General features: G+C 45.0%; 1 protein-coding gene across 1 annotated transcript in view; it reads left to right on the top strand.

Annotated features, from left to right (window-relative positions):
- med13a (mediator complex subunit 13a) overlaps window positions 1-25,829 on the top strand; it is a 65,759-nt gene extending 39,930 nt beyond the window's left edge. Inside the window, exons 8-30 of the mRNA XM_037467074.2 lie at window positions 1,704-1,814; window positions 3,965-4,720; window positions 6,053-6,269; window positions 8,569-8,599; window positions 10,058-10,179; window positions 10,509-10,599; window positions 11,827-12,035; window positions 12,149-12,345; window positions 15,060-15,982; window positions 16,318-16,485; window positions 16,972-17,195; window positions 17,417-17,606; window positions 17,852-18,287; window positions 18,410-18,641; window positions 18,803-18,994; window positions 19,791-20,014; window positions 20,619-20,761; window positions 20,875-21,033; window positions 22,068-22,256; window positions 22,676-22,818; window positions 23,008-23,172; window positions 23,790-23,890; window positions 24,158-25,829. Of these exons, the coding sequence (XP_037322971.2) occupies window positions 1,704-1,814; window positions 3,965-4,720; window positions 6,053-6,269; window positions 8,569-8,599; window positions 10,058-10,179; window positions 10,509-10,599; window positions 11,827-12,035; window positions 12,149-12,345; window positions 15,060-15,982; window positions 16,318-16,485; window positions 16,972-17,195; window positions 17,417-17,606; window positions 17,852-18,287; window positions 18,410-18,641; window positions 18,803-18,994; window positions 19,791-20,014; window positions 20,619-20,761; window positions 20,875-21,033; window positions 22,068-22,256; window positions 22,676-22,818; window positions 23,008-23,172; window positions 23,790-23,890; window positions 24,158-24,290 (5,356 nt within the window). The 3' untranslated portion in view covers window positions 24,291-25,829. The remainder of the gene's footprint in view (window positions 1-1,703; window positions 1,815-3,964; window positions 4,721-6,052; window positions 6,270-8,568; window positions 8,600-10,057; window positions 10,180-10,508; window positions 10,600-11,826; window positions 12,036-12,148; window positions 12,346-15,059; window positions 15,983-16,317; window positions 16,486-16,971; window positions 17,196-17,416; window positions 17,607-17,851; window positions 18,288-18,409; window positions 18,642-18,802; window positions 18,995-19,790; window positions 20,015-20,618; window positions 20,762-20,874; window positions 21,034-22,067; window positions 22,257-22,675; window positions 22,819-23,007; window positions 23,173-23,789; window positions 23,891-24,157) is intronic.
- Window positions 25,830-26,576: the final 747 nt, after the last annotated feature.

Raw genomic sequence — 26,576 nt, 5'->3', positions numbered from 1 at the left:
GAATCCGGGTTCAAAAATCCAGATTTTTGTAACCATGAACGAGCTGTCTCGTTGATACGGTCAAATGGACTGCAGTGATTGGATGTCGTGCAGGCAGCGCGCGCTCTCTGCATACAGGTGGCGCATATTTTTTTGACAGATGCAGATAAACAGCGCGGCGCGGTGGTGTGAAAATGTTTTCCCCTAGTTTTCATGGGAAGTAGCAAGTCTTCTCGAGTCAAAAGGCTCGAGTCCAAGTCAAGTCACGAGTCATCGGTATTCAAGTCCAAGTCGAGTTGCAAGTCTTTGTAAGTTTTGTCGAGTCGAGTCTCAAGTCATCAAATTCATGACTCGAGTCTGACTCGAGTCCAAGTCACGTGACTCGAGTCCACACCTCTGCAGCCTGCCCGCCATCACATCAACAAGAAACTCTTTCGCTAACGTAAGATAAAAACACACAAATGAGTGATGCAGGAGGAACAACAAGAGACCAGAGATGCACTGATACAACTAATGCGAGGAGAGGAGCAGTGTGCTCACAGGAGGGTTTTTGCTTTTGAAAAATCCAAGGTAAGTTAGATGAATGAAAGTGTACATATAATCTTACAATACCGTGATATACATATTTGGCCAGAGCGCCCAGCCTTAGGCTGCGGTAAACCAGCTGGGGGAGTTCCCTGTATCTGGGAAAACATGACAAAGTGAGCAATGATTGAGCGATAGAAAAATTAGGTGGAAGGGTTAAGGTTTATGTAAATAAATAAGATGTCAAAGCAACCTTAAGAGCGTCTACTCGCCCATCTCCCCACTTAATTGGTGCACTGTAAATTCATTAACAGAATGTTCAAACAGTAGAGAGAACCAGCCAGCCTCTCTTGGCGGTACTTGTTATTTTATGAGCACCCACAAGTTATTGGTGTAACAAGGCGAGTAAAGAAGAACGCGGTTGTACGGCAGCGTTCAAGTGCCCTTCAAAAGTCGCTACATTTCATTTTCAGTTTAAAACAATACAACTAACATGACTACTTGGACTGACTCACTGTTCAACATGAGCCCAGGTGCCATGCCTGGTTCATTATATGGAAATAAACTTTAAATGAAGTGTGTGTTTTTGCGTTGGATTGAAGTGTACTACTTGAACATTCCCTGAACTTAGTTCCATTTATTTTTTATAGTTGTAATTTCCCCCTCTTGACCCACATTAGAGCGGTCACGGTGTGTGTGTGTGTGTGTGTGTGTGTGTGTGTGTGTGTGGACATCTTGTACATGGTTTTCTATCATTCCATCATATAAACTGGCCAAAATACCATAGAAACATACAAATGAATAAATTTATCTAGTAATTACAGTAAGGATTAGCTTTCTGTTTTGTCTGTTGTATTATACCATCAGTGAATCTGACACATTGGGAGCAACCTGGGGTCTGTTGCCTCTTGACCAAGCAGAATGTCGGCTGGAGTTAGCTGCTGGGCTTGTCAGCCAAAAATATTGTTGCCGCAAGCAGAGCGATAAAATCCGCCACGCCACTAACCACCATATACAAGAAGGACACAAGATATTATTACTATTACTATTTTTTTTTTATCACAATTTAAGGATTTGTGTTTAGAAAAAGACGAGATATACGGAGGAGTAGTTTATGCACATGACTAAAGAGCTGCCATACTCTCAAACTAAATTTGCCGTTAGTAGAAATGTATTTGAAAGTTGTTTTTCTTCCTCAGGCGAAAGTTCTCTGCTGCAACCAACGGTACCTGCGAAGAAGAGCGGGCTGAGAAAGCGGGAGCCTGGGACTTTGTGGAGCATTCCCAGAGGTCATACTGCAACTGTTCCAGGTCAGTCATTTACCTTGGGGCTATTGTACAGCATACACAGTATGCTGAACAATATCCACACTGTGTGTGTGTGTGTATATATATATATATATATATATATATATATACACATACACACACACACTGTACAATATTGCTCTCACGCGTGCTCATAGACATTTTAAAGAGGTTAAACAGAGTCTGGAGCTTTTGAAAAATATATCCACATCCAGACTGACAAGCATATTATTCTTCAATTCATCACTGTTTGTCTAAGTGACAGCCTCGCTGTGGCTGAAACCTCTTCCCTGGCGGTGTGTTGCTGTAAGTCAGACACACTATTCCTGATGGGAGTAATTTGGGGGGGGACAAATAGCCTGACCTCAGATGGAGCACTCAAGGGATTCAGTTAAGAGTAAAGAGGATCGTGCATGTTGCTGATAAATTATCTATATTATTATTATTGATATCCAAACATATTGAATGATGTTTAAAAGTCTTTGTTTTTCTCAAATTGAAAAGGTTGAATGCTTTTGCCCTCATACCTCCTTTTCAGTATGACAATTTTCTAAATTCTACTTCTCACTTCCCTTCTGTAGTATTGTTTTCCATGTTCATCACATTTTGGTTTAATAACTTTCTTTGAGGTGCTGTAACCTGCGTCAGTTAAGATTCACAGTTAAGTGCCATCATCATCTTTTTTTGTGTGTGTTTTGATTGGATACCTTGAAAGGGTGGGCATACTTCCATATGGATACCTTTTTGCACTAGTTTCTTCTTTTCGTCAATGATGAGGGAGAGGAGAGCCGGCTTGGGCCACAGACAAGAGCAGAGTGGACTGGAGCATGCTAATTGGTTGGAAGCCGACCAGCACTTTAGCGACAAAGATATGGGAAGCTGTGTGCGTTGCCAGTTTTATTGGCCATTAGCTTTGTTTTGTAGATGGAACCCTTTCTGTGTCTGCTTATCTCAACATGTAATTGTCAGCACGCGCTAGTGACCCGGCTGTCAAAGAAACAAAGCCTCCTCATCAACACCCTAATGTAAAACGGCAGCAGTAGGCTGAGCAGTGGGCTGAGCAGTGGGCTGAGCAGTGGGCTGAGCAGTGGGCTGAGCAGTGGGCTGAGCAGTGGGCTGAGCAGTGGGCTGAGCAGTGGGCTGAGCAGTGGGCTGAGCAGTGACCCGGCGACGGAGACCCTGAAGGAACACTGATGTCAACCCAGGCCATGGACAGTGGTTGTGTATAGGAGGAGTCGAGCCAATTGGCTCTGTGTGTTGTGTGGTCTCCTGAAGACCACATGAAGCCTTGCCATTTAGGATGTTAGGAGAGTCTTTGTGTTCATGGCATGGGTTTGACTGGACATAATAAAGAAAACTAGCAATGTGCAAAAACACATCCACAGAGGGGTCTAAGTGTTATAGACGTTCCCCCTCTTCCCTCGTTATTAGTGTTTTTGCAAATTGATTGGAGGTGAATTGGTGGAGCTGCCACTTTGTAGGTGAGAGGATTGAGTTACTCCTGAAGAAGCAGATGTGTGGGTTCAAAGCAGAGGTCACTAACTGGCGGACCGCGGCCCAGACCCTTTAAAGCACAGACCAATTGCATTTGAGTTGAACCATCCCACGTGATACCACTCGGCTAATCAAGTCTCTGCATCCGAGGAAGGATAATATCATCTCAACAGGGCACAGATTAGAGAGATAGTGGCAAATTACAAATAAAAAAAACAGTCGGAGGTAAAAGACGATGGAGACGGATAAAGTAAGAGAAAGGAACGGGTGAGCGAACGGGCACTCTCCGAAAAGAGAGAAGTGTAAAGCGAAAGTACAGCCTTTAATGGACACACTCATTTCTGTTCATGCTTCCCACTGGAGCACTAAACCAGTGTGTCTCATATGCTTAGAAACTGTAGCACTTAAAAAGCACACTTAAAATTGCAGATGTGAAACACCATCATGAGGCACAATGAGCACCTCCGTGTGAAGAAGAGAATCGTCCTGACTGCATCCACGCCCAGGTTTTTAAATCCTGGCAGGACAAGCTAGAGCAATTCTCCCACCAAGCAAAAAAGTGGGGGAGTGGGATATGTATATTCTATAAAACCGTTTTGCTTGGTGTCACTGGTGTCTGAGAGTCTCACCCTTCTTCCTGATTGTCTTCCTCTCTGCAGATACAAATCAGTGAAGCAGCGAACAGTCAGCACCCCAGGCCAAACTCCGTCAGCGGGCCAGACCTGCCAGACTCCTACCAAGCACAAAGCAGGGGGAGAGAAGCCAGAGAAAGGTGACAAGCTGCAGAAAAGACCCCAGACACCTTTCCATCATCGCAGCCTGACCAGCGATGATGCGTCAATGGAGGCCGAAGCCACAGCTGGCCAAAGGTTAGCCATGAGGGGCCAGGATGGAGGAAGATTCCCCAGCATACGCTCCACGGATGTGTCCGGCATCCAAAAAGCCCCCCAGCTCCACAGTGGGGGCGTCAGCGCTGGGCCGTCGGAACAGGCCAACTCTCCCCAGCCCCCGCCTCTTAGCCCTCACCCCTGCGAGCCTGGCGAGGAGTCAGGGGAGAGTATGAAGAACCCTTCAACCCCCAACAGCCAACACTTTTACCAGCTGCCCCCGGAGCCCTGCCTGGTCGGGGTGAAGGGGGGCAGCGAGGAACACGGCGGGCCAGAGAGCCTGAATCAGCACTTCCACTCCCATCACCCCCACTCCCACCCTGGGGCTTCTACTTACTCCGACCCCCCGGAGCCCACTGTGTATGTGAGCGCAGCGGTCAACTTGGAGGAGTACGGCTCCCACGCACCATGGCGGTTGTTCAACCTACCGCGCAGGAAAGAAGCCGAGCTGCCCACGCCACTGCTGCCATGGGACAAGCTGAGGGACGAGCCCTTATCATCGCAGGACAACCCGATGTCAGTCACAGAGTGAGTGACACCTGCCATATTTTAGATCACAAGTTTGATGCCTTCGGTCACAAAGGCTTCAGCCATTCAGTTAGGCTCCTGAACCGTCTATTTCCAACCCTTACCACTGTTTACGGAGTGGTCCTCATGCTGCATTGGTGCACTTTAAATAGTCCAGAAAAAATATTCTGACAGAATTCTCACTCTTTATTTCATATTCCCCCACCTGTCTGCTTCTGAAGGTTCAATGTAGCGCTAAGCTGCATACGGCAGGTTTATCTTTTTTCTACATGTCCTTTTGACATCATATACTAGCATTACCCTGTGTGATTCCCTCACACACGCAAACACACATACTTAAACTCTAGGGTCAGATGAAGATATACCTGCTATTGAAAACCAGTTAAAGGTTAAATGAACACTGTTAGCTGGCATTGAGCATCAGTCTGCACCAAGGGGGGAATAGGGGGGGGGGTGGGGGGGGGGGGCTTTTCCAGTATGAAGGCAGTCTCTAGTGGGCCGGCCAGAGGGAATTATTGGCGGGATTATTCAATTCCAACAGGGACAACCGCTTGGAATAGCTATTCTACTGATCCTAAATCCCCCCCCCCCCCCCCATCCACAGCGCTGAATGGCGGCTAATCTCTGGCCATGGCCACTGCGCACCATCACCAAGAAGACAGAGGTGCAGGGAAATAAAGGCTCTCCCCACCCCCACCATCCCTCCCTTTCCTGTTGGATATAAGGAACAAGCAGGCCCAAGTCATAGCCACATGAGAGACTCCCATGAGCCATGTCAGAGTAACAAGTGACAGACTGTATGAGCACTCTGTGCCGCAGTCACCATGTCTCCATAAATCTGCTAGAAATGTAATTGTCTGACAACAAACATGATGCATCAAGTTCTGCTCCCTGACACCTGTCAGGGTTGTTTTCATCCGCTGCCATTTCTGTTTCTGCAGATAAACATGGTAGCAGCTACGACAAATGATAGCCGGCAACCAGAGCCGCTCAGGAAATATTCCTGTTCACAAATTTAAAAGAGTTTTAAAAGTTGTTGTTTTCTACGGCGAGACATATTTACAATTCTTCTTTTGTAATATTTGCGAACTGGTCAGACTGACATCTAACAATAAGTGATGCACCCATTTAAATGATCTTTCTAAGAATTGCAATGGATTTTTCTGTATACATATCAGAACATCCCTATTTGATGTATAACATAGTAATAACATCATTTTCAGTATTTATTTACAATAATGCAAGAATTTATTTACAAGAATGTGACATATGTATTAAATCCCACCTACTGACCAATGATTCCTAACACCTCAGTGTTCCCTTTCTCCCCAGGGTGATGTCCACATCTAAATGGCCCCTTAAGGTGTCTGAAGAACGTGTCCAGATGTACCGAGCCAGGAGGAACCAGTACCTATCTGCTGCCATAACAGACGGGGATCATGAGCCAGAGGTGGACCCCTACGCCTTCGAGGAAGGAGATGTCAAGTTCACATTCTCCAACAAGAAGGATAAGGCAGGCGGGGAGCGGGAGCCCGGCAAAAAACACAAGGTAAGCCCAGCTGAGGGGGGGGAATGTCACATGGTATTCAGGACTTTATGCTTTAGGCGCTGCAACTCAAGAATAATTTACAGTAAAAAGGTCAAGCTTATGACCAGAAACACCCCAACGATATTTAAGCATCGTTTCAGCTGAGCTGCATCGGCTAACAGTGTAGCTAGTATTATGGTGGGATATTAATGCAGCTCCTTTCATGAACTTTTTTTTCTATTCGACCCACTGCCAAGTTGTTATTGTGACTAGATGACCTGAGAAGCAGTTCATGTTGAACTCAGCTTTGCCAAAAAATAAGCCTTTCACAGTGCCTGTTGTTTGCTTTCATCCAGTTTGCAGCCACACAGTTGGATTTGATAAAAAAGAAGACTCTGTAAGTTAAGCGGTAGCAAGCCTTGCTGAAAGGCCACATGGAGAGTAACCACTTCATTCACAGCTTCCTCACTCGCTGCGCGCGGTAGAAAGGGAAGAAGAGGGCTGATTTGAAAGATCAGTAAACAGGCGAGTTAGAAAATCGTGCGACACTGCTATAAACATAACGGTACCTCACTGTACAGGAAGCTATCCCTGCATCTCCATTGTTAGCGGAGCCCCGAGGAACACCAAGTAGTTTGTTCGTCCAATTTCCTTTTAAGTTACTGGTTTCCTCTTTGAGCTCCCTTCTTCTTCCTCCTTCCCTCCGTGTTCCTCTGCCTCCGGGGTTTCTTGGCTCCAGCTCTACATGAGGACCACTTGTTGGCCTCATAAGGCCCCCAAGCGCTGCAAGGGAGACTTGATGTGTGTATTTTCATTGCTCTGCTGCATGCTTGCAGTAAGCTTCACAGAGCCTGGAGTCTAACCACGGCAGCAAAACCTGGCTCGCTGAACCATAACGCTCGCTTAAAAAAGCACAGTCAAATATTTCCCTTCTCCTCGGTCCCCCCGGTCTGCTGGAATGTAAGGGTGAAGGCAGCTCACAGTGAAGGGGGGGGGGGGGGAGTCCCCGATGAGCAGTCTGTGCAGCTGAGCCGTTCCATTGTCTGCTTTGTGTGAATGGGTGTGTTTACCCACCACATGCGCTTAGGATTTCTCTCTAACTTTTTACCTCAGATACTGCTGCAAGAAACTTATATTCCTGCCTGGCCTGTATAGAATACAAACATGGAGCACCAAAAGAATTTCCTCTTGATGAATGTAGTACATCATGAGGTGAATTACTTTTACCTTTTTGTGAGAGTGTGTAGAGCTTGACAAGCAGCTGCCTATGACTATTAAACCACTTACTGTTTCCCACTCAAGCGCAGAAACGTAGTATGAACCGTACATGAGCATCTCAAGCCATCAGACGACAAAGTCCTCAGACTGGAGAGTGATTGACTCAGCTGCTGCGGGCCATGTGACACACGTTCTGAGCTGGAGCATCATTATATGGCACTGCAGACAAGTGGTACACCCATGTCACAGCCTGCTGAATGATGTAGTGGAAGATAAGTGCTGAATAAAAAACAAATAAGCCTCGGATAAATGAGGGAAGTGAGATGGAGGGAATGGGTGATGGGAGGCCTTCATGCAGCCTCTGAGTCAAATAAGCTTTTGCAGTATATAAAGGCTCCATGCACGCTTCCCCTCCCAACGGCAGGTTATTCATAAGGGGTTGAGGCATCATAACCACCTATAGACTTTGATCTTGGCGCAGACGTTGTGCGCTATTGTGGATTCTTCCTTTAAGGGAGAGAGATTAAAGACTGCGTTGCTCAGAGAAAAGCCTTGGAGCGTGATGAAATCAATGACAGGGACATAACATTCCTGATCCCCAGCTAGAACTGCTCAGCTCACAGTGTTCACACAACTAGTCATAAGTGAGCACATAAACACACACACTCACACACAGAAAGTCAGCCCTCTCAGATATTGATGTCTGGATGGATTCCTTGCATCATGATTTTACTCTGATCCACACTGGAAACCTCAATTGCCACAGCAGAGGCAAGTTGCCCCGTTTCTCTGTTCTTCTGTTTCAGTCCAGTTTCTACTTTTTATTGTGGCTCATTTTATGTTATTAGTATATGTGCCTTGATGGGAGCTAAGGAGCCCCCTTTTATAAGTAGGCTGCCGACTGTTTTTGCGATTAAACCTAGTTGGGGTCCAGTTGTTAATCAGTTATAGTCTCAAAGGATTTTTCACATCCCCATCATAACACTGTAATGCAGCCGACTTTACTCAGGAACGGGTTATCATTAAGCGCACAAAAAAGCTTCATCGACATTGGACGGAGTTTTTGTCATGTTTAACCTTCCTGCCTTTTTTTTCCTCGTAGGGTGAAGATGGAGGAGCTGGTACATCAGATGGTAAGCAACGTGTCACATTGTTTACCTCCAGTAAATCTCAGTAAACTGACACCAAACATGTATTTACATTTGAAGTAATTTGCTGCCAAGAATGTCATTAGTAAAACTAAAAGTAAAACATTTTGTCAACACCATCACATTTTTGCATGCCAAGGAATAATACTGATTCGTCTCCACAATTTTCAATTCAATTCATTTTATTTTGTATAGCCCAAAATGACAAATTTGCCTCAGAGGGTCTTACAGTCTGTACACATGCAACATCCTCTGTCCCGAAACCCTCACATCGGCACAGGAAAAACTCCCCAAAATATGAAAAAACCCTTCAATGGAGTAAAAAGGGAAGAAACCTTAGGGAGAACGTCAGAGGAGGGATCCCTCTCCCGGGATGGACAGACTGCAATGGATGTCATGTGTACAGAATCAACAATGTAAAAGATGTACAATACAATCAATTCCTCTAACAGAGATGATACAAGTAATTGCAAGTAGCAGAACAAGTGTACGGCAGGACCACTGCAGGGACAACCTCCATCAGATAGAACCACCATCCACAGAGGCTTCTGTGGGGAGGGAGAGCAGAAAGATGTTGGTTTATGACAAATGTAGTACAAATACCATTAAAATCTGAATCGGTGTTCCACTCTTGGAAAGTGTAACTGACACGGTGCATTTAGGGACAGAGTTTTTCTCTGGGCCCTCGGGAGGCTCCTCAGAGAGATTGAAGAGGTTCAAAGTATGATCAGTCAGTTCATTATGTGTTGATCTGATAATGCTTATCCTGTTCCAACTGCGTTAACCTTACAGCAAACTTCTGAATTGTGATGTTTGGAGAAGAGCTTTGCTAAAGCTACAGGTTGCTTATTAATATTCTAGCGTGTTATAATCTGCATTTTTGTTCACTTGCCCCTGAAACAAGAAGCTGTTCGTAAGGATAGTCAAAAGTTTACATACACCTGTGAAGAACGTAATGTCATGGCTCTCTTGAGTTTCCCCTTATTTCTACAAGTCTCTGATAGGTTGATTGGAACAGATACTTCTTTGTCACAAAGAAGACGTGACGAAAAAATTACGTTTGATTTTTTTCTGACTTTATTATGGGTTAACAGAAAAAATGGTCAAATCTGCTCCCTCAAAAGGACGACACCATGGTCCTCATTGCATCTCTGTTCATTCAAACCCAGACACTTTGCGATCATGAATCAAACTTTTGTTTTACTTTCAAGTCACCCTTTCAGTATGTAAATCCATACTGCATTCATGCACTAAATAATCACATTTATTCAAGTATTGATATTTTCATTCATTCAATTTAATTCAAAAGATATGTCATGCCACAAGCATTTAAAATATCCAAGTTTCTAAATTGATTGATTAGAGACAGATACATTAGTAGGGTCTACTTGTGGACAAATACATTTAAGTGTTAAATATCAGCGTGTGTGTTTCTTCATGCAGATGCTCAGCGGGCGGCCGCTCACAACCGCATGGCTTCCACCAGCCTGATCCACGAGACAGACCTGGTGGTGTCCATCAACGACCTGGACAACCTCTTCAATTCAGACGAGGATGAATCGGCGGTTAGTAGAGACATTTGCTTACTGTGCAGCGAGTGTCTCATCACACAGCGTGTTCACAGTATTTGTGTATGTGTGTGCGTGTATACACACGCGTCCTCGCTGGCATGCATGTGCCAGAGCGTTGTCTTCACTTTGCCTTTCACCGGCTGACAATTCTCACTACCCACTTACCGGTTGCTCCAAGAAGTTGTCGTGTGTGATACTGACTTGGAGCCCACAGGTGTGAGAAACTTAACAGGGATGAATTTAGAGCAAGGTTATTAAGTGACACTCTGAGTCACCAAACTGGTCCGGTGCTGAAATCCCTCATTTATTTTTTCTGTCCACAGCCTGGTTCCCGACGCCCGGTGAACGGAACGGATGAGAGATTTGGCGGCAAGGAACCAAAGCCATCTACTTTGGACCCAGTATCCTGCATTAGTATGTATCTCTACATCTGTGACTACTGATGTCTCTCCCTCCCCTTTCTCTGAACACAGATGTGCCATTTCTCCTCAAAGTACAATAATCGATTCAGCTCAAATGCTAATCTAGAATCAGATTGGTCATACCCCGATAGCCCCTTGAAAATTAAGATTCCCTCTGCGCTCACTCACATCGCTAAGTGAAACTGCATCATATCCTTTTAATCCACTAAATAAAATTGAGGCCTCTGCTACTAATGATGCTCACCCTTGAGCTGGACATCTAGTGGTGGAGAAAATGGCTGTAATTAACTCCACAGTGCATCTGTGTTTAATGAAGTCTCCCTTTACCTGTTTACCTGAGCTTTATATGTTAACACCACACTCTCAATGTTCCACCCTATTTGTTGACTTAAACACAACGAACTAGACCTTATTGCTCTGTTTATTCAGTTAGTTATTTATACTTAGGTTTGACTTTTGGGACACGACTGTATCACTAAAGTGAATATAAGACCATTTTTATATTTTTAGTGTGAAGCAAATTGGTCTCGGATCAACCATTTTGCTTTAGTTTAATGACCAGCTGCTGTACAGTCCTAGACTCTGCCCAGTGCTCATGAATTATGTTTGTTAGCCCCCTGAGCGCATCTCGCGTTTGAGGCTTGGGCTGTTCCACACAAACCCTGTGGTCGTATTTACATAGATTCGTACAGGTATCTACTAGTAAAGATGTTCCTCTAGTTTATAGTAGAATAATCTTGTGCTCCTGCACCTTTGAACTTAGCTTAAACCGCTCTGCTGGGTCCTGTAAATATTCTTGCGAATATATAAAGAATATGAAGAAACGTGTCAGGGTAAAAACTATGTAAGCATGTCATCAGTCGTGGGCCTGTCAGATTAATTATTAATTATTAAACCTGTTTTTTGTATTTACATGGTAGCTGCCTGTAGCAAAAGCTGCTTGTCAAATGTTGTTACAAAACACAATCACATACATCAGCCTGATTCTCTACTGAAGCCATACTAGCAGTTTAAGATGACCCATTTTACATTAATTCCTCCTTTAAAAATTAGTTTGCTGCAAAAAGCGCTGTTTGTAGATATAATATCATTCAGTTTCACATTGGAAACGGACATACATTATGTGAACCTCATAATCAGCATATTTAGATGTGCATTTGAAACATTTTAGTTTTTTATAATCCATGTCATATTCTGATGGGTCCTTTTCTCCCATCAGGCTCGGCAGATCTGCACCAGATGTTTCCCACGCCTCCCTCCCTAGAACAGCACATCATGGGGTACTCGCCCATGAACATGTTTAGCAAGGAATACAGCATGGAGGTCAACACGGGCATGACAATGCTAGACGGCACCTCATCTCTGGGAGGCCACTTCAAGATTGAGGTGGAGGAGAGCTTCTGCAGTCCCAAGCCATGTGAGATCAAGGTGGGTCTGGACCGTGTCAAAGAACAGCTAATGCATTTTTCTCAGTTCATGGAAACAAACAGACCAGACATTGCTCCGCCTTACCGAAGTCTTATTTTCTTTCCATTTTGTAGGACTATTCATTTGTGTACAAGCCCGAGTTGTGCCAGCCATTCGTAGGCTGCTCCATGTTTGCCCCACTGAAGGTGCTACCGAGCCAGTGTCTCCCGCCGGTCAAAATACCAGAGGATTGCATTTACAGACCAAGCTGGACCATGGGCAGGGAGATGCTCAACCCCGTGCCTGTCATGACCTTCCTCAACAAGGACTGGTATGCTGCTTGCATTGCTGTTCCCTGACGTTTGAAATGAGTGTTATCATGCAACTGAGATCTTTAATCAGGGTCTTTCTTTCTGATCGTTATGTATTTGTGAAATGTCCCATCTGAAATTTTCTGCGGTGGTCCACATAATGTTTACTTCTACAGTATATTAAAGTAGCACACCCGGTGCCCTGGTTAGGCGATGTTTCAGACTGAGCATATTGTTAGAAATACAGAGATGCCAAATGTCTCGTGAAAAACGTTTGATTCGACTCGCAAAATAGTATTTACTCAACGATACTGATATCACCATATTTTTGAAGAACCCGTCAAGAGGTGGCGGCAGATGGAGGACGTCCGCCCCTTCATTCTCTATGTAGGAAAAAACCCTGTTTTTAAAGGAGAGTACCAACACCAGTGCACCGTGCAACAAGTGAAATTTTCCACTTAAATTGCAGCTTCACAGAAGCACATTTAGCGACTCCAGTGAAAATTATGCTAACACTCCACTGGTTTCTGTGCAATTTCTATCCGGCTCTTTTCAAAGATTCCTGATGATCTGGCTACTGAGGCATTCTAATTTAGTCTTTAGTCATAGGCAGGAGAAATGCCACGACTTTGCTGTGCTGTACTGTGCTTGCTGGTGCTGGTTTTTGTTTTGTGTGCACAGAAGCATACACTCCTACTCTGCTGCCTCTCTGTCCACACACCCTCTGGTCTCTCCCCGGACAACCCCTCAGCAGGCTGCTCAATTTCCCACGCATGGCTGCTTATGGCTGCCTCAAGCGGAAATGAGTGTAAAATGACGTCTTGGTTGAAGATCAGGATTATCACTGGAGTGGTGAGATGGCCCACCACAGCGGCTCCATGCCACCTCACTGCTTACGGCAGCTTGAAGTCTCCGTTGTATCTGGCAGTGTTCCTCTTAACTACACACAGCTGCACCTCTGCTGCTTTTCAAACCCACAGGAATTTCTTATCAATGTGTTGATAAGAAGAATCCACAAACAAACCAGGTTCAGTGATGTCTGTTTTTTGCTTTTCAGTCATCATTGCAGTACAATTGAATGTTACAACATTTATATTCACCATCATTATGCATCATACAGGGTTCCACTTCAAAGTGAAGCTTTAGCCCATATTCTACTCAAGACAAAACATTTCTCCAGGCTTATGGACGATATGGCCTTTAAATAAAAGATTCAACATCAAGGAAACAGTGTTGATCAACTTGGACTATTATTCAGCACCGACTATCATTGACATTAAACAGGGTCTGCCTCCTGGGGACTCGCTCTCTGTCCCACCAGACAGCAGTCCTTGGCCTGCTCGTTAAGTCTAGAATGCACATTTCCCCGCTGTGGGACTAACAAGGATGATCTTCTTTGATTTTAATCTGGAACTGACGGATGAACCAGGTCTGGGTAAAGACGTGGGCTGATCAGTCACCAATCTCCTGTTGCTTGTGAGCCAGATTGTTCCTCTAATCGGACGTTTGCCAGGCAAGGACCGGGTATTGAAGTAGCTTTCACCGTGACTCTCCTTCCTCTGGCTGGGTGATCAGCTGACTGTGGTGGATCGTCTCGTGGTTCTCTTCCCCCTCACCACTCCAATCCCCACGCTTACTTCTCTATCCTTGACAGGGGACTTCTGTCATTTGCTATAAGTGCTTCACGAGTGATTGAAAAAAAAACAATTAGGCCAAAGATGTCACATCGTTCGATGTGCAGCTGTTACCATATTATATGTGTGTATTTAATATACCAGACCAGGAGTCTCAAATTTGTCATACAGACCAGTGATCTTTATCAAATCTTGCTATCATTACCACTTTTAACAATGTCATTTCCTCTCTGTGTTTGGCTGAATTCCGTTGCTTAAAACGCACTACAAGCCATTGGAATATGGGCGAATGAGAATAGCGAGACCCGCTCCTATTGCAGGCGGGAAAATGTTTCGGCACTTGACTGAGCTTGGCAAATGTCCAAAGGGTCGGTAAAGATCTCATAACGTTGTGCTGCTTTAATGGCTGCGTCCCGTGTTGACCGTGGCCTGGCTGCAGCAGAGAGCCTCGTGCTGGGACTTCCTCTAATGGGTCTGAGCCAGGAGTTGTACACGTACAGCTAGGGACATGATGTGCTCTCCCTCCCTCTCTCCCTCTCTCTCTCTCTCTCCCTCCCTCACTGCTGAATGTCATTCTATGCTGCTTCTTTTTTGCTACCCATTTTCTCTCTCTCTCTCTCTCTCTCTCTCTCTCTCTCTCTCTCTCTCTCTCTCTCTCTCTCTCTCTCTCTCTCTCTCTCTCTCTCTCTCTCTCTCTCTCTCTCTCTCTCTCTCTCTCTCTCTCTCTCTCAAATATTCTTGTCTCATGTGTTAGTCACACATGTGGTCTAAGCTCACACTGCATTGATTTTGTGGTGAAGGTTGTCGTGCCCGACTGCCTTATTACTCAAAGCATCCCCACAGATGCTGTGGGACAGTTGGATGTTGGATGGTATTTTGTTGTTTGAAGCAATGTACTGAACATTTCTGGTACCTTTCCGGGTATAATAAAATAATGTGCCACAAATGTACCATCTTTTTGTGTTGATATTTGAGCAGGGATTAGTACTAATTTTCCACAAGGCTTTGTTTATTTTCAAACCTTGAAATGTCCCACTGTCAGACCTACTCTAGTGGCTTTTGGTTTCTAATTGATGTCCTTTTTGTCTATCTTCCCTCAGTAACATCCCCAGTGTGGGCAGCACCTTGGACCAGGACTACAACCAGACCTACACCCCTCAGACCCACACGCCTTTCATATCCAACAGTGCTCCTCCAAGTAACAGTGGCGCTGGTATCTTGCCTTCACCTGCAACCCCACGCTTCTCTGCCCCCACCCCACGTACGCCACGCACCCCACGCACACCCCGGGGCCCCTCCAGCGTCCAGGGCTCGCTCAAATACGAGAACTCCGATCTGTACTCGCCAGCGTCCACCCCCTCCACCTGCCGACCGCTGAACTCTGTAGAGCCGGCCACCGTACCCTCCATCCCCGAGGCCCACAGCCTCTACGTCACCCTCATCCTCTCTGAGTCGGTCATGAACCTATTCAAGGACTGTAACTTCGACAGCTGCTGCATCTGCGTGTGCAACATGAACATCAAAGGAGCCGATGTGGGCGTGTACTTGAGTGACCCCGTCGGCGAGGCTCAGGAGGCCTGCAGCTGCGGCTTCAGCGCCATGGTCAATCGGCGTTACGGCAACGGCTCGGGCCTCTTCCTGGAGGACGAGCTGGATATCATCGGCCGTGGCTCCGACGTCAGCAGAGAGGCAGAGAAGCGCTTTGAGGCCCTGCGGCTCTCCTCGCTGGAAAGAACTGGAGTAGGGAGGGGGGACAGTGTCCCAGATGAAGTTATTCTCCTCCTACAGGACCAGTGCACCAACCCCTTTTCGCCCATTTCAATCTTAGAGCATGACATAGTGTCACGGGGGCCAAGTGGGGCCCCTGTGCCGCCCTGTGTGAGGGTGGAGGAGAGGGACTACCACAGCGACTGTTACATGGCCCTGGAGCACGGAAGGCAGTTCATGGACAACATGTCGGGCGGCAAGGTGGACGAGGCGCTGGTCAAGAGCACCTGCCTGCACCACTGGGCCAAGCAAAACGGTGAGAGATGTTGATGTCAGAGTTGTCACGCATCCCAGCTATGGCTTGGTTGGACTCCTGCTACTAAGAATGAATCCAAATAATTTATTGAGAAACTAAAAATATTCTTCAAACAATTGAAATGGCAAAAATCTCACAAAATTCACAACTGATATTCAACTAAATTAAACTAAATATTTCTGTTTTATATGCTGTGATTTGTAATGCTTGTAAACATTGATACATAATAATGCATTTTTTCTTATGATCAGTTGAGAAACATGGCGGCGTTAGTAGTCTTGTGAATGATGTCGTCATTATTCATGAGCTTTCTCCTTTACTTGTCTGCTCTCCAGCGGTGGACGTGACTGCGCTGTGCTCTCAGGATGTTCTGCGGGTGCTGATGTCCCTCCAGCCCATACTCCAGGATGCAATCCAGAAGAAGAGGACAGTAAGGTCGTGGGGCGTTCAGGGTCCCCTAACCTGGCAGCAGTTCCACAAGATGGCTGGACGGGGCTCTTACGGTAAAGTTAGGGACCAACTGGGGAGCTTTTTCCAATAGTGCCCGGTTCTGACTAATGCTTTGCCAGCATCCAGTTTATCTGCCTTAAAGTCACTGAATCAGTGTTTTCCACCACATACGCAATAAAGCTTAAAACTTTCCATGGATAATATTTCTAGAGAAACTATGGGAGTTGATAAGAGCAGTTGGTGCTTTTCTGTGTAACATTTGGAATGTGTGTGTCTTGGGGTAGAAAAATTCTAGATGTTGTCAGGTAAATAACCACTCTGGTCCCTCTGCTTCGGTCCTGATGTCAGCTCTGTTGGGAGGAGCTTTCAGATGCTCCGGCGACATCACATTGTAAAGCATAGTGGCTAGGGAAAAGTGGAGGGAGAGTGGCTGACACCTCACCTGTGAACAGCACTTGCTCACGGTTCTTTCTGTTTCTCTCTACCTACTTTGTGTTTATCCCTGTCTTTGGTGTCCACCTTCCATCTCACCCCCACAGGTACAGACGAGTCCCCAGAGCCGCTGCCCATCCCCACTTTCCTGGTGGGCTACGAGTATGACTTTGTGGTGCTGTCGCCGTTTGGTCTTCCCTACTGGGAGAAGCTGTTGCTGGATCCCTTCGGCTCCCAGCGGGACATCGGGTACCTGGTTGTTTGTCCTGACAACGAGGCCTTGCTCAGCGGCGCAAAGAGCTTCTTCCGAGACCTCACCGCCGTCTACGAGGTAGGGACTCTGAGGAAGGGTGCGAACGCTATCCAAATGTTATGTTGCTCTATTTCTCCCCAGTTAATTAGTAATTGGTCAGATCATTTGTGATCACGGTCTTGTGGAAACGTGGCAAATAACCTAATCAATGAAAACGCACTGCCAATACTTATAAGATTGGATTCTTGCACCAGTTCACACACTTGTGTTCTTTTCCACTTGCCTGTGTTTTTCTGCAGTCATGTCGACTGGGCCAGCACCGACCCATTTCCAAAGGCTACCCCGACGGCATTGTCCTAGTCGGTGGCAATGGGGCCAACAACCTGGTGGATCAGCCAGTCAGCGACTGGTTCCTCAAGGCTGCTAGTAGCAACAGCGATGCTTTCACTAAGCTCAAACTCTATGCACAAGTGTGCCGACACAACCTCGGTACGCATCATTTATAGCCTGCAGTGTTACTGTTGTTGTTTTTTTAAGGTTGCTCGGGCAGTTCTTTGTGCTGGATTTCCACCTTTGACACCACTTGCTATAGTGGTGCGTGTGTGTGTGTTTGAAAGAGAGCTTGAAGTGACTGGCAGAAGATCAAGTGGAAACGGAGTAAATTCAGTGTGTTTTAATTCAATTGGTGATTGATGTTATTAATGGAAGTCCAATGCTGTGCTTTGTCCCCTTAGCCCCATACCTCGCATCACAGCCATTGGACAGCTCACTCCTCACACAGCCCAGTCTCCCACCATCGTCCAGCCAGTCACCATCCACACAACTGTCTAGCTCCACCTCCAGCTCTGTCGGCCAGCAAGGCTCGGTGAACGCTGCAGGCTCCTCTGTTCACAACAACAACAACAACAACAACAACACCAGCAACAGCAGCAGCACTGGGTCCGGGGATGGAACCACGTCATCCAACAGTCTGGTGACATCCTCGGGCCAGCCTTGCAGCGCGATACCGTCTGCCAAACCCAGCTCTTTTCCCCCCTTTGGGAGCACCCAGAGCCAAGGAGGTGGCCCACAGAGTGGACAGCTTGGGCAGCAGGCTGGCACCCTGAATACTGGCACCTCAGGGGAGAACTCCAGCAGCCAGTCCCAGGGGACCACTGAGCCTCCCGAAAGGTACTGCAGAAAAGCCTTTACAATTCTAAAAAAAGGAAAATTATTTGTGATCTATGAAGAACTGGGGCGTTGAATAGATGCTTGTAATAATACGGTGTGTGATCTTTCTGTGATTTCCTCAGTACTTTGGAACGAGATAAGATAGGCGTGCCCACGGATGGGGAGTCCCACGCCATCACGTATCCACCCGCCATAGTTGTTTACATTGTGGACCCCTTCAGCTACGATGAGGCCGACGGGGGCCCGGGGCCAGTGCCGGCCCACTCCAGTGTGTGGACGCTGGGGTTGCTACGCTGCTATCTTGAGATGCTTCAATTCCTGCCCCCACACATCCGCAATTCTATTTCTGTACAGGTAAGCAAAGTTCCCAAGAGAGACACATTTACATAGCTGATAATATTGTATTTAAAAAAATGCATTAGTTGTATATTAAATGTCTGCGTGTCAATTACACAAATTCATGTGTTGTGTGAGCGGGTGTCTCTCGTCCAACAACTTGTCTTTTTCCTCCTCAGATTGTCCCCTGCCAGTACCTGCTTCAGCCGGTACGAGGGGAAGACCGTCACATCTATGCCCAGCACCTCAAGTCTCTCGCCTTCTCCGTCTTCGCTCAGTGCAGACGGCCGCTGCCCACCTCCACCAATGTTAAGTCGCTGACGGGCTTCGGCCCCGGCCTGGCCATCGACACGGCACTGAAGAGCCTGGAGGTAAATGCAACACACAGTTCCGTTTTGGCAGTGGCCCTCTTAATTGTTTTGACATAATCCATCCGTAAAGCAGACAGAAGTGTAGTGCCGGTGTGCTGTTGCTGATCAGTAGCACGCTAGCGTGGTACTCTGAACGTTAGGCGAGTAAACTGAGCATGACACGGTGGCCCAAGCAGCTATTCAGTTGCTTTCAGATCATGTGCCAATAACAAACCTGACCTCATATGACCCAGCCTTTTGCCCCGGCTGTGCTCAGTTTACCGCTGAAAAGAGAGAAGGCAATGAGATACTGTTTTGAGTGCCAACCACCCTCATAGTTTTTTCCTCTGGAACAGGTCTAAAGGAACTTGTAAGCCCTCTGCTACGACCGTTTCTCTTTCCATTATCTGCTTGGCTAGCTCCATGAGACTTCCATAATGGGATCTTCACTCCAGGTTTAGACAAAGAGGCACTTTAGATCAGGACCTTATTCAGTGGACTTCCTTCCTTCCAGCCAGCACTACCCTTTCCCTTTGACACACTGGCAAACATTGAGCTTTCTGGTTGGAAAGGACTGGGATATTGATAGCTCAATTTAGTTTTACTAAAAAAATTGTTTTGGTTTAGCCTTGCTGTAACAAGCACATATTAGGATGAAATTAGGATGATTGAAAGAGAGGATGTCCTGTTCCTGTGACAGTCCTGCAGCCTGTCATGCATGCAAAAAAGTTAAACATCCAGAGCATGTCCACTTTTACCTGCATTTGTTTAGTAGCGCTGGATCCTTTATCTCGACATCTTCCTTCCCAATCTGCAGCGGCCGGAATGTCTGCGCCTGTATACACCCCCGTTCATTCTCGCACCGGTAAAGGACAAGCAGACGGAGCTCGGGGAGACATTTGGGGAGGCGTCGCAGAAATACAACGTGCTGTTTGTCGGATACTGTTTGTCTCACGACCAACGCTGGATCCTGGCTACATGCACTGACCTGTATGGGGAACTCCTAGAGACCTGCATCATCAACATCGATGTGCCCAACAGGTACAACTACCACCATTCACCTTTCATATTAAAACCCCCACACCAGTACTGGGCCTATTAAAGACTATTCTACTAGAAGAAATAAGAGAGAATTCACCGTTGTCTTGCCTAAACTTAAAGTGTAACTTTTTCACTTATGTATAAACTACTAGACCTATGTGATACATTTAGTTTGGTTGTGTACTTGCATTATTATTATTATTACTGATCGGTGAAAATAGGTTTACTAATCCTGTCTTTCTTAGCGACCTGCCATCATCCTCCATATCTTTTACACATCAGATGTGTGTGACCTTACTAAAGGTGCATGGCAGCTGTCATCAAAACTGGGATTTTATCTTTTTGCATCACTTCATGCCAGCTGTCAAACAGGTTAAACTCCAGTGTAATTTGGGCTTGACAGGCTAAGTACACGTCTGTCAGTCAGGAATGTCCTCTGCACAGTCAAATACATGCCGCATGTTTAACATCAACAAAATGTTAAACCAGTTCTCGTGACTATAAACGTTTGTCCACTTGACTCACTGCCATGGCTGTCCGTTAATGTCTGTTCTACATACTTTGAAAAGTGCTTTTGACATGTGAGTTGATGCTCGTCCTGCAGGGCGCGGAGGAAAAAGGGCTCTGTTCGGCGGCTTGGCCTCCAGAAGCTGTGGGATTGGTGCTTGGGGCTGGTACAGATGACATCGGTCCCCTGGAGGGTGGTGATTGGCCGACTGGGCAGGGTTGGACACGGAGAGTTAAAAGGTAAGGAGGAGCTAATTGATGCAAAAGTAATGCCTCGTGACATTAAAAAACAGCAACATTTAGGGGAGTCACATGTTCATCCCCCCTGGTGCTTTCTTCTCTTGATGTTCCAGACTGGAGTATTCTGCTGAGCAGGAGGAACCTCCAGTCACTGAGTCGTCGGTTGAAGGAAATGTGTCGAATGTGTGGCATTTCCGCCTCAGATACTCCCAGCATTCTTAGCGTGTGCTTGGTTGCCGTGGAGCCCCAGGGATCATTTATCATCATGCCAGGTGCAGTGTGTGTGTGCGCGCAAATTACATAGATTATCAGAATACTTAGTCTCTGTATTAACATGCACTTCTCATCTGAGTTGCATTACTCCACCAAGGGAGGTGTCTGTGTGTATGTGTGTGTTGGTGTTTGGGTGTGAGTGTGGGGCATGATGGGTGACAGCAGCATATTTCAATGCTCCTTGTCCAGAGCAGATTGATAGCATGGGAGATCATGTACCTTTTGCTCATAAAGCACAACCTTTCAGCTGTCCATTGATGGGGAGTCAGATCAGTGGATTTATTTGGGGAAACAAGTGGGGGATAGTCAGTTCATCATACCAGGATTGTGTTGAGTGATGCTGGGCTGGGACGTCTCCTTTCTACAGCCCTGCTGAAAAAAATTAGCAGGGCTGTATTACCCTCCAATGGCTACGACAAGTTAATCATTGTAATGCACAACATAAACTTAAAATCTATTGGCTATTGGCTCTAGATGTGTAACGCGTGGTTCCGTTACGATTTAAAAATACGACTTAAAAAATGTATGCGGTCATTGAAAATTACATTATTTTGATCACATTTGCAAAATTGTTATTTGCCGCTCGGTTAAGGATGGCAATTTTTCTTTCGAAGGAGTTATACACAACATTCTGAACATTAACATAGCAATAACTGTTTTCTTCATGTATCCTTTCTTTGGGTCATGCAACTTTTAACATACTCATTAGTGTATCTTAATGAAATGGAATCAGTTCAAACCAGTAAATGGGCAAAATGGAAATATTTCCTACATCTAATTCTGTTGGCCCAAAACTCTGTTTTGATGCACATTACATGTCGTAGTATCACTTTTCTAAAGGATCTGAAGTATGGGTCACATTTAATTTATTTCTCTGGAAGCAGAGTTTTTTATATTACTTTGAGTTCTACGATGCTCAGCGCCGGCCAGTTTAAGGATCTGACCCGTAGTAGGTTAAAGTATTTGTAACAAGCGTTCTTCTTTTGTTACGGTTTATTAACCTGCTGCTCTCTCCTTCCTCCTCTTCCATTAGACTCTGTGTCGACGGGCTCCGTGTTTGGCCGCAGCACCACCTTGAACATGCAGACGTCCCAGCTGAACACCCCACAGGACACCTCCTGCACCCACATCTTAGTCTTCCCCACGTCCGCCTTTGTCCAAGTGGCTAGCTCCAATTACACCAACATCGACCCAAACATCGACATTCTAAACGCCACCACCGGTCAGTAGGGCTGCTTTCTCATTTTTTAACTCGATGTAGCTCAGCCAGACTTTAAGCAAAGCCACGGATGTTAAAAGGAAATTCCATTGCTGCGTTTACCGTTATAATTTGTACATTTTTTAACCATTCCGGTTTACTTATCTAGTGTATTATGAGATTTGAAGTAGTGTATGCCTCCACACTTACTACATTTTGAGTACTCTCAAGCGTTTAAAACTTTTCTCCTCAGTGCAAATGTATGTATTGACAGTAATATTAAGCATAGTAAGTAGAATGTCCAAAAAATGTCTTTAATCTATGCAATGTGTATTGGCACAGAAATTGTTTTTGACACACAGACAGGAGGGAGGAGGCATTGGGTTAAGACGTGGAGGCACATAGAATGTATTAGTCTGAAAATAATCTCGTTTTGTCCTCAGACGGGTCCGATGCTATCGGGATCTTTGACCTGCTGGACCAGGAGAACGAGTTGGTGGACCCAGACATAATCAACATCTCCCCCAACACTTCACCAGTACACTCCCCTGGCTCTCATTACCACCACGGTGGTGATGGCAGTAAGGTGGGTCGACCTGTACATGCACACAGGCCACGGCGAGCTCCATATACTTTTGAAAGTAGCCTTGGATTCTGTTCTTCTGTATCTTGTAAAATGAGTCAGAATATTGCAGCATTGGACAGTGTGGCCATGGGCATCTTGTGATATTCGACGTGAACACAATGCTAACCACGAGTTTCTCCCCTGTTGCAGGGCCAGAGTACTGACCGTATGGAGTCTCATGAAGAGGTTCCAAACCTCCTGCAGCAGCCCCTAGCACTCGGCTACTTTGTCTCCACGGCAAAAGCCGGCCCACTACCTGACTGGTTCTGGTCAGCCTGTCCGCAGGCTCAGAACCAGTGTCCACTCTTTCTCAAGGTAGCCGGCTCCGCCCCTCTCACATCTTTATTTAGTGGGCTTCTTTTAGTGCCTCCTTTCTACACATCTTAAAAATAAATAAAGCTACAATTTTATGGAAATCTTAAGGAAGATCCCGGTCAATTAAAAGATTTCCTTCATGGAACCTTTACACAGTTTTTCATTCTGGGAAATATGTTATCTTGCCGAGTGTTGGATTCAAAGATCAATAACACACGTTTGTTAAATATAAAGCTTCACCTGGCATCTGGTTAGGGAAGCAGCCAGCTTTGCTCAGTCCAGTATGAACAAAATCATTTTGTCAGCCCTTCTAAAAGCTTTTTTATGATTTGTTATTATTATAGCTTATCTTTTTTTAATTTGTATAGATGTAAAAAGTTGATAGCTCGGAAACATTACTGTGTGAGCGAGAACCCGGGAAGCCCTTTCCTAGTTATACCAGAGGGCACAAGAGGGGTTTGATTTGCACTGATTCTTTCCTTCCAGAATTAGCTGTATACTCGCTGTTGCTATCACAGGAGGACAAGAAATGTAATTATTTAAATGACATGTAATCAAAGTTAATAACTTTGTTATAATGCCATTGACACACCTCGTTTCCCTTTGCTTCCTCTCAGGCCTCTTTGCACCTCCATGTGTCTTCAGTGCAATCAGATGAACTACTGCACAGCAAACACTCCCATCCCCTCGACTCCAATCAGACCTCAGATGTACTCAGGTAAACCACACAAATTACTACCAACAACACGCTGACTGGGTTTTCAAAGGGGGTCTGTGTTGCAGATTTGATTCAGACAGAAGTTGTTGTTATTATACAAATGATGACTAATTGGCAATATTCATGGACATTGAAATGGCATTGATGTATTGATATGTATTGCTTCACCAATCCAAAAAGAAATGTAGGTGTATTTTATTCACTAATCTTTTCAAACCCACTGTATCACACTATAAGTAACTGCATTTCTAATGTATGCCTAAACAGATATGTGCTGGAGCAGTACAACGCCCTCTCCTGGCTGACATGTGACCCGGCTACACAGGACCGACGATCATGTCTACCCATTCACTTTGTGGTGCTCAACCAGATGTACAACTTCATCATGAACATGTTGTAGCTAACAGCTTGTTACTGGACATTTCAAAGAAGAGGAAAGCAAAGACTCCAGAGGGGGGGGTTTCATCAAGACTTGAAGAAAAACGGCAAGAACCGTACGGCTGAGCCATGCACCGAGCTGGGCCATGCACCGAGATGGGCCATGCACCGAGATGGGAGCAGACGGCTGGTACTGGTTGAGACAGTCCAGTCCGTGTGAATCAAAGACATGCACTTAGAGACAAGGGAATAAAGATGCAAATGAATGAACGTGAGAGAATGACAGATTGGTTGTCATGGTATGTAGCATGGCAGCACAGTCACTGGCCAGTGTGTATTGGAGAGACAAGTTTATTTGTAAAGTTATTGAAAGAAAAGGGACATATTTGATAGTGGAAATAATAGATCTTTGGTATTAAGACCCAAAATTCCTTTTTATTCCTTTGGATGAAATAGTATTCAAATGACATGCCTGCATCTATCTTATTTATTGTACGTTTTTAAATGTATAATTTGTCTTATTTCTTAACCTCTTTTATATATAAAAAATGGAGAAGGTTTATATCACCTTCCTGCTTTAAAGCAATTTGTCCAAGATATATGTAATCGTCTTAATTATTAAAAAAACAGGAAAGAAAATCCCATAAAAATTAAATAAAGTACCCGTAGGTTGCTTTTAGAGTATTATTTTTTGTAATGGAGACAGAATATTTGTATTGTCACAATGTACAGAAGAATGAGAGTGCAGAATTATGTTCCATGCCTTTGAGCTTGGACGACTTACAGCAAAGCTGTAGCTACAGAGGACTTGTACAGCAATGAACTTCACTGTGTTCAAATAAAGAGGTACATTGTTGTATATAGTATTTTATACCACACATTTAGACACAAAAACCAAATGGCTATATATATATATATATATATATCTAATATATAGATATATATATATATATATGAATGCCATGCCAGCAGTTGGTGGTGTGGCTTCTGTTTTAGGAATAAAGTGTGTCAACTTATTTCCCTGTGCTTGTGTTTTATTGCTTTGGGGAGGGGGATGGCGATGAGCAGTTTGACAAGGACACAATAGTGGAATGGAAAGAGAAATTTGGGCAACTGTTGGAGGTAGCGAACCTCAGGTCTAACCTTTTTTAGAGAGAGTTTGAGCGTTAGAACGGGATAACCGTTGCCTTTATGGCAGACACGCAGTGTGTTGGAGCACATCCCTTCAGTGTACCGTACCACTCTGATCGGCTGTAGTTTTGATCTTTTCACAGCACTTATTAATTATTGATACATTTAGGCCAGTCCCATTTTACTTCAGTGTAAAAGTAAATGCGTGGTGTGAATGACCTTTAACCGGTTATGGGTGGCTTACCATTGGTTATGCATTTTTCGGCACTGAAGAGCATCTACTGTCTGATTCTCTGCTCTTCAGAGGTTAAGCTATGATTGCTATTTCCCTCATTCGCCATCATATTAACCATTATTTTTGGTTTGAGTTATTTGACCATCAAATTGTATGTGGTCTTTTGAGTGTAGAAAATATATTTAATATTAAATAAAACCCTACAAATTTGAGTCTGGCGACATGTTTTCTCATGGTAATCAGGGTCATGTTTGCAGTAACTCTCCTACTATGTAGTTGGTCTGCAAGCTTCTTAGCACTCACTTTTGTATTTATAAGTAGGAAAAGCAGCAAAATATACTTGCATATCAAACAGAGTTGGATATCTTACGTGTAAATTGCTTAATAGGCCTGAGGTTGTATTGTAGCAGCTTGCAATTCTTTCTTTTGAGAATTTGCTGCAATTTTCTTTGCTCTCAGCATCCTTTAGATACACAGTGGTCCTGCTATGCTTTTCGGTCATCCCTCAGCAGCTGCTGTCATTGTGCCCTTGACTATTTAGTGAAATTTAGGGTAAGAAATAGATAAATGTAATTAGTCACACAGAGATAATTGTTTGGACAAATTTCTGCCACATCATATTAAAATATGATTAAGATATGGTCATTTAATACGGCATATTCTCAATTACCGTTGAATGATGTTATATTAATATCTGCATGTTAGCCAGATGTAGATATCAAACCTGTCCGCCACTTGCAGGGCAGAAACATAAGACACAAAGCGTTATTAGGGTCCTCGCTAAGACTAGTTTCCCCCCCCCCCCCCCCGATGTCCGATCAACTGGAAATTTGACACACATGTGCTCTTGGACATGCTCTACAAAAAAGTCGATCATGGCATGCAAATGCACCTAACTAGATTTTCTTCCATTTTGAATTTTGTGAAAAACACATTTTTGGC

Source organism: Pungitius pungitius, chromosome 16 (assembly GCF_949316345.1).
Source record: "Pungitius pungitius chromosome 16, fPunPun2.1, whole genome shotgun sequence".
NCBI lineage: Eukaryota > Metazoa > Chordata > Actinopteri > Perciformes > Gasterosteidae > Pungitius > Pungitius pungitius.
The sequence above is the reverse complement of the archived record's forward strand: the minus strand, read 5'-3'. Positions and strand labels throughout refer to the sequence as shown.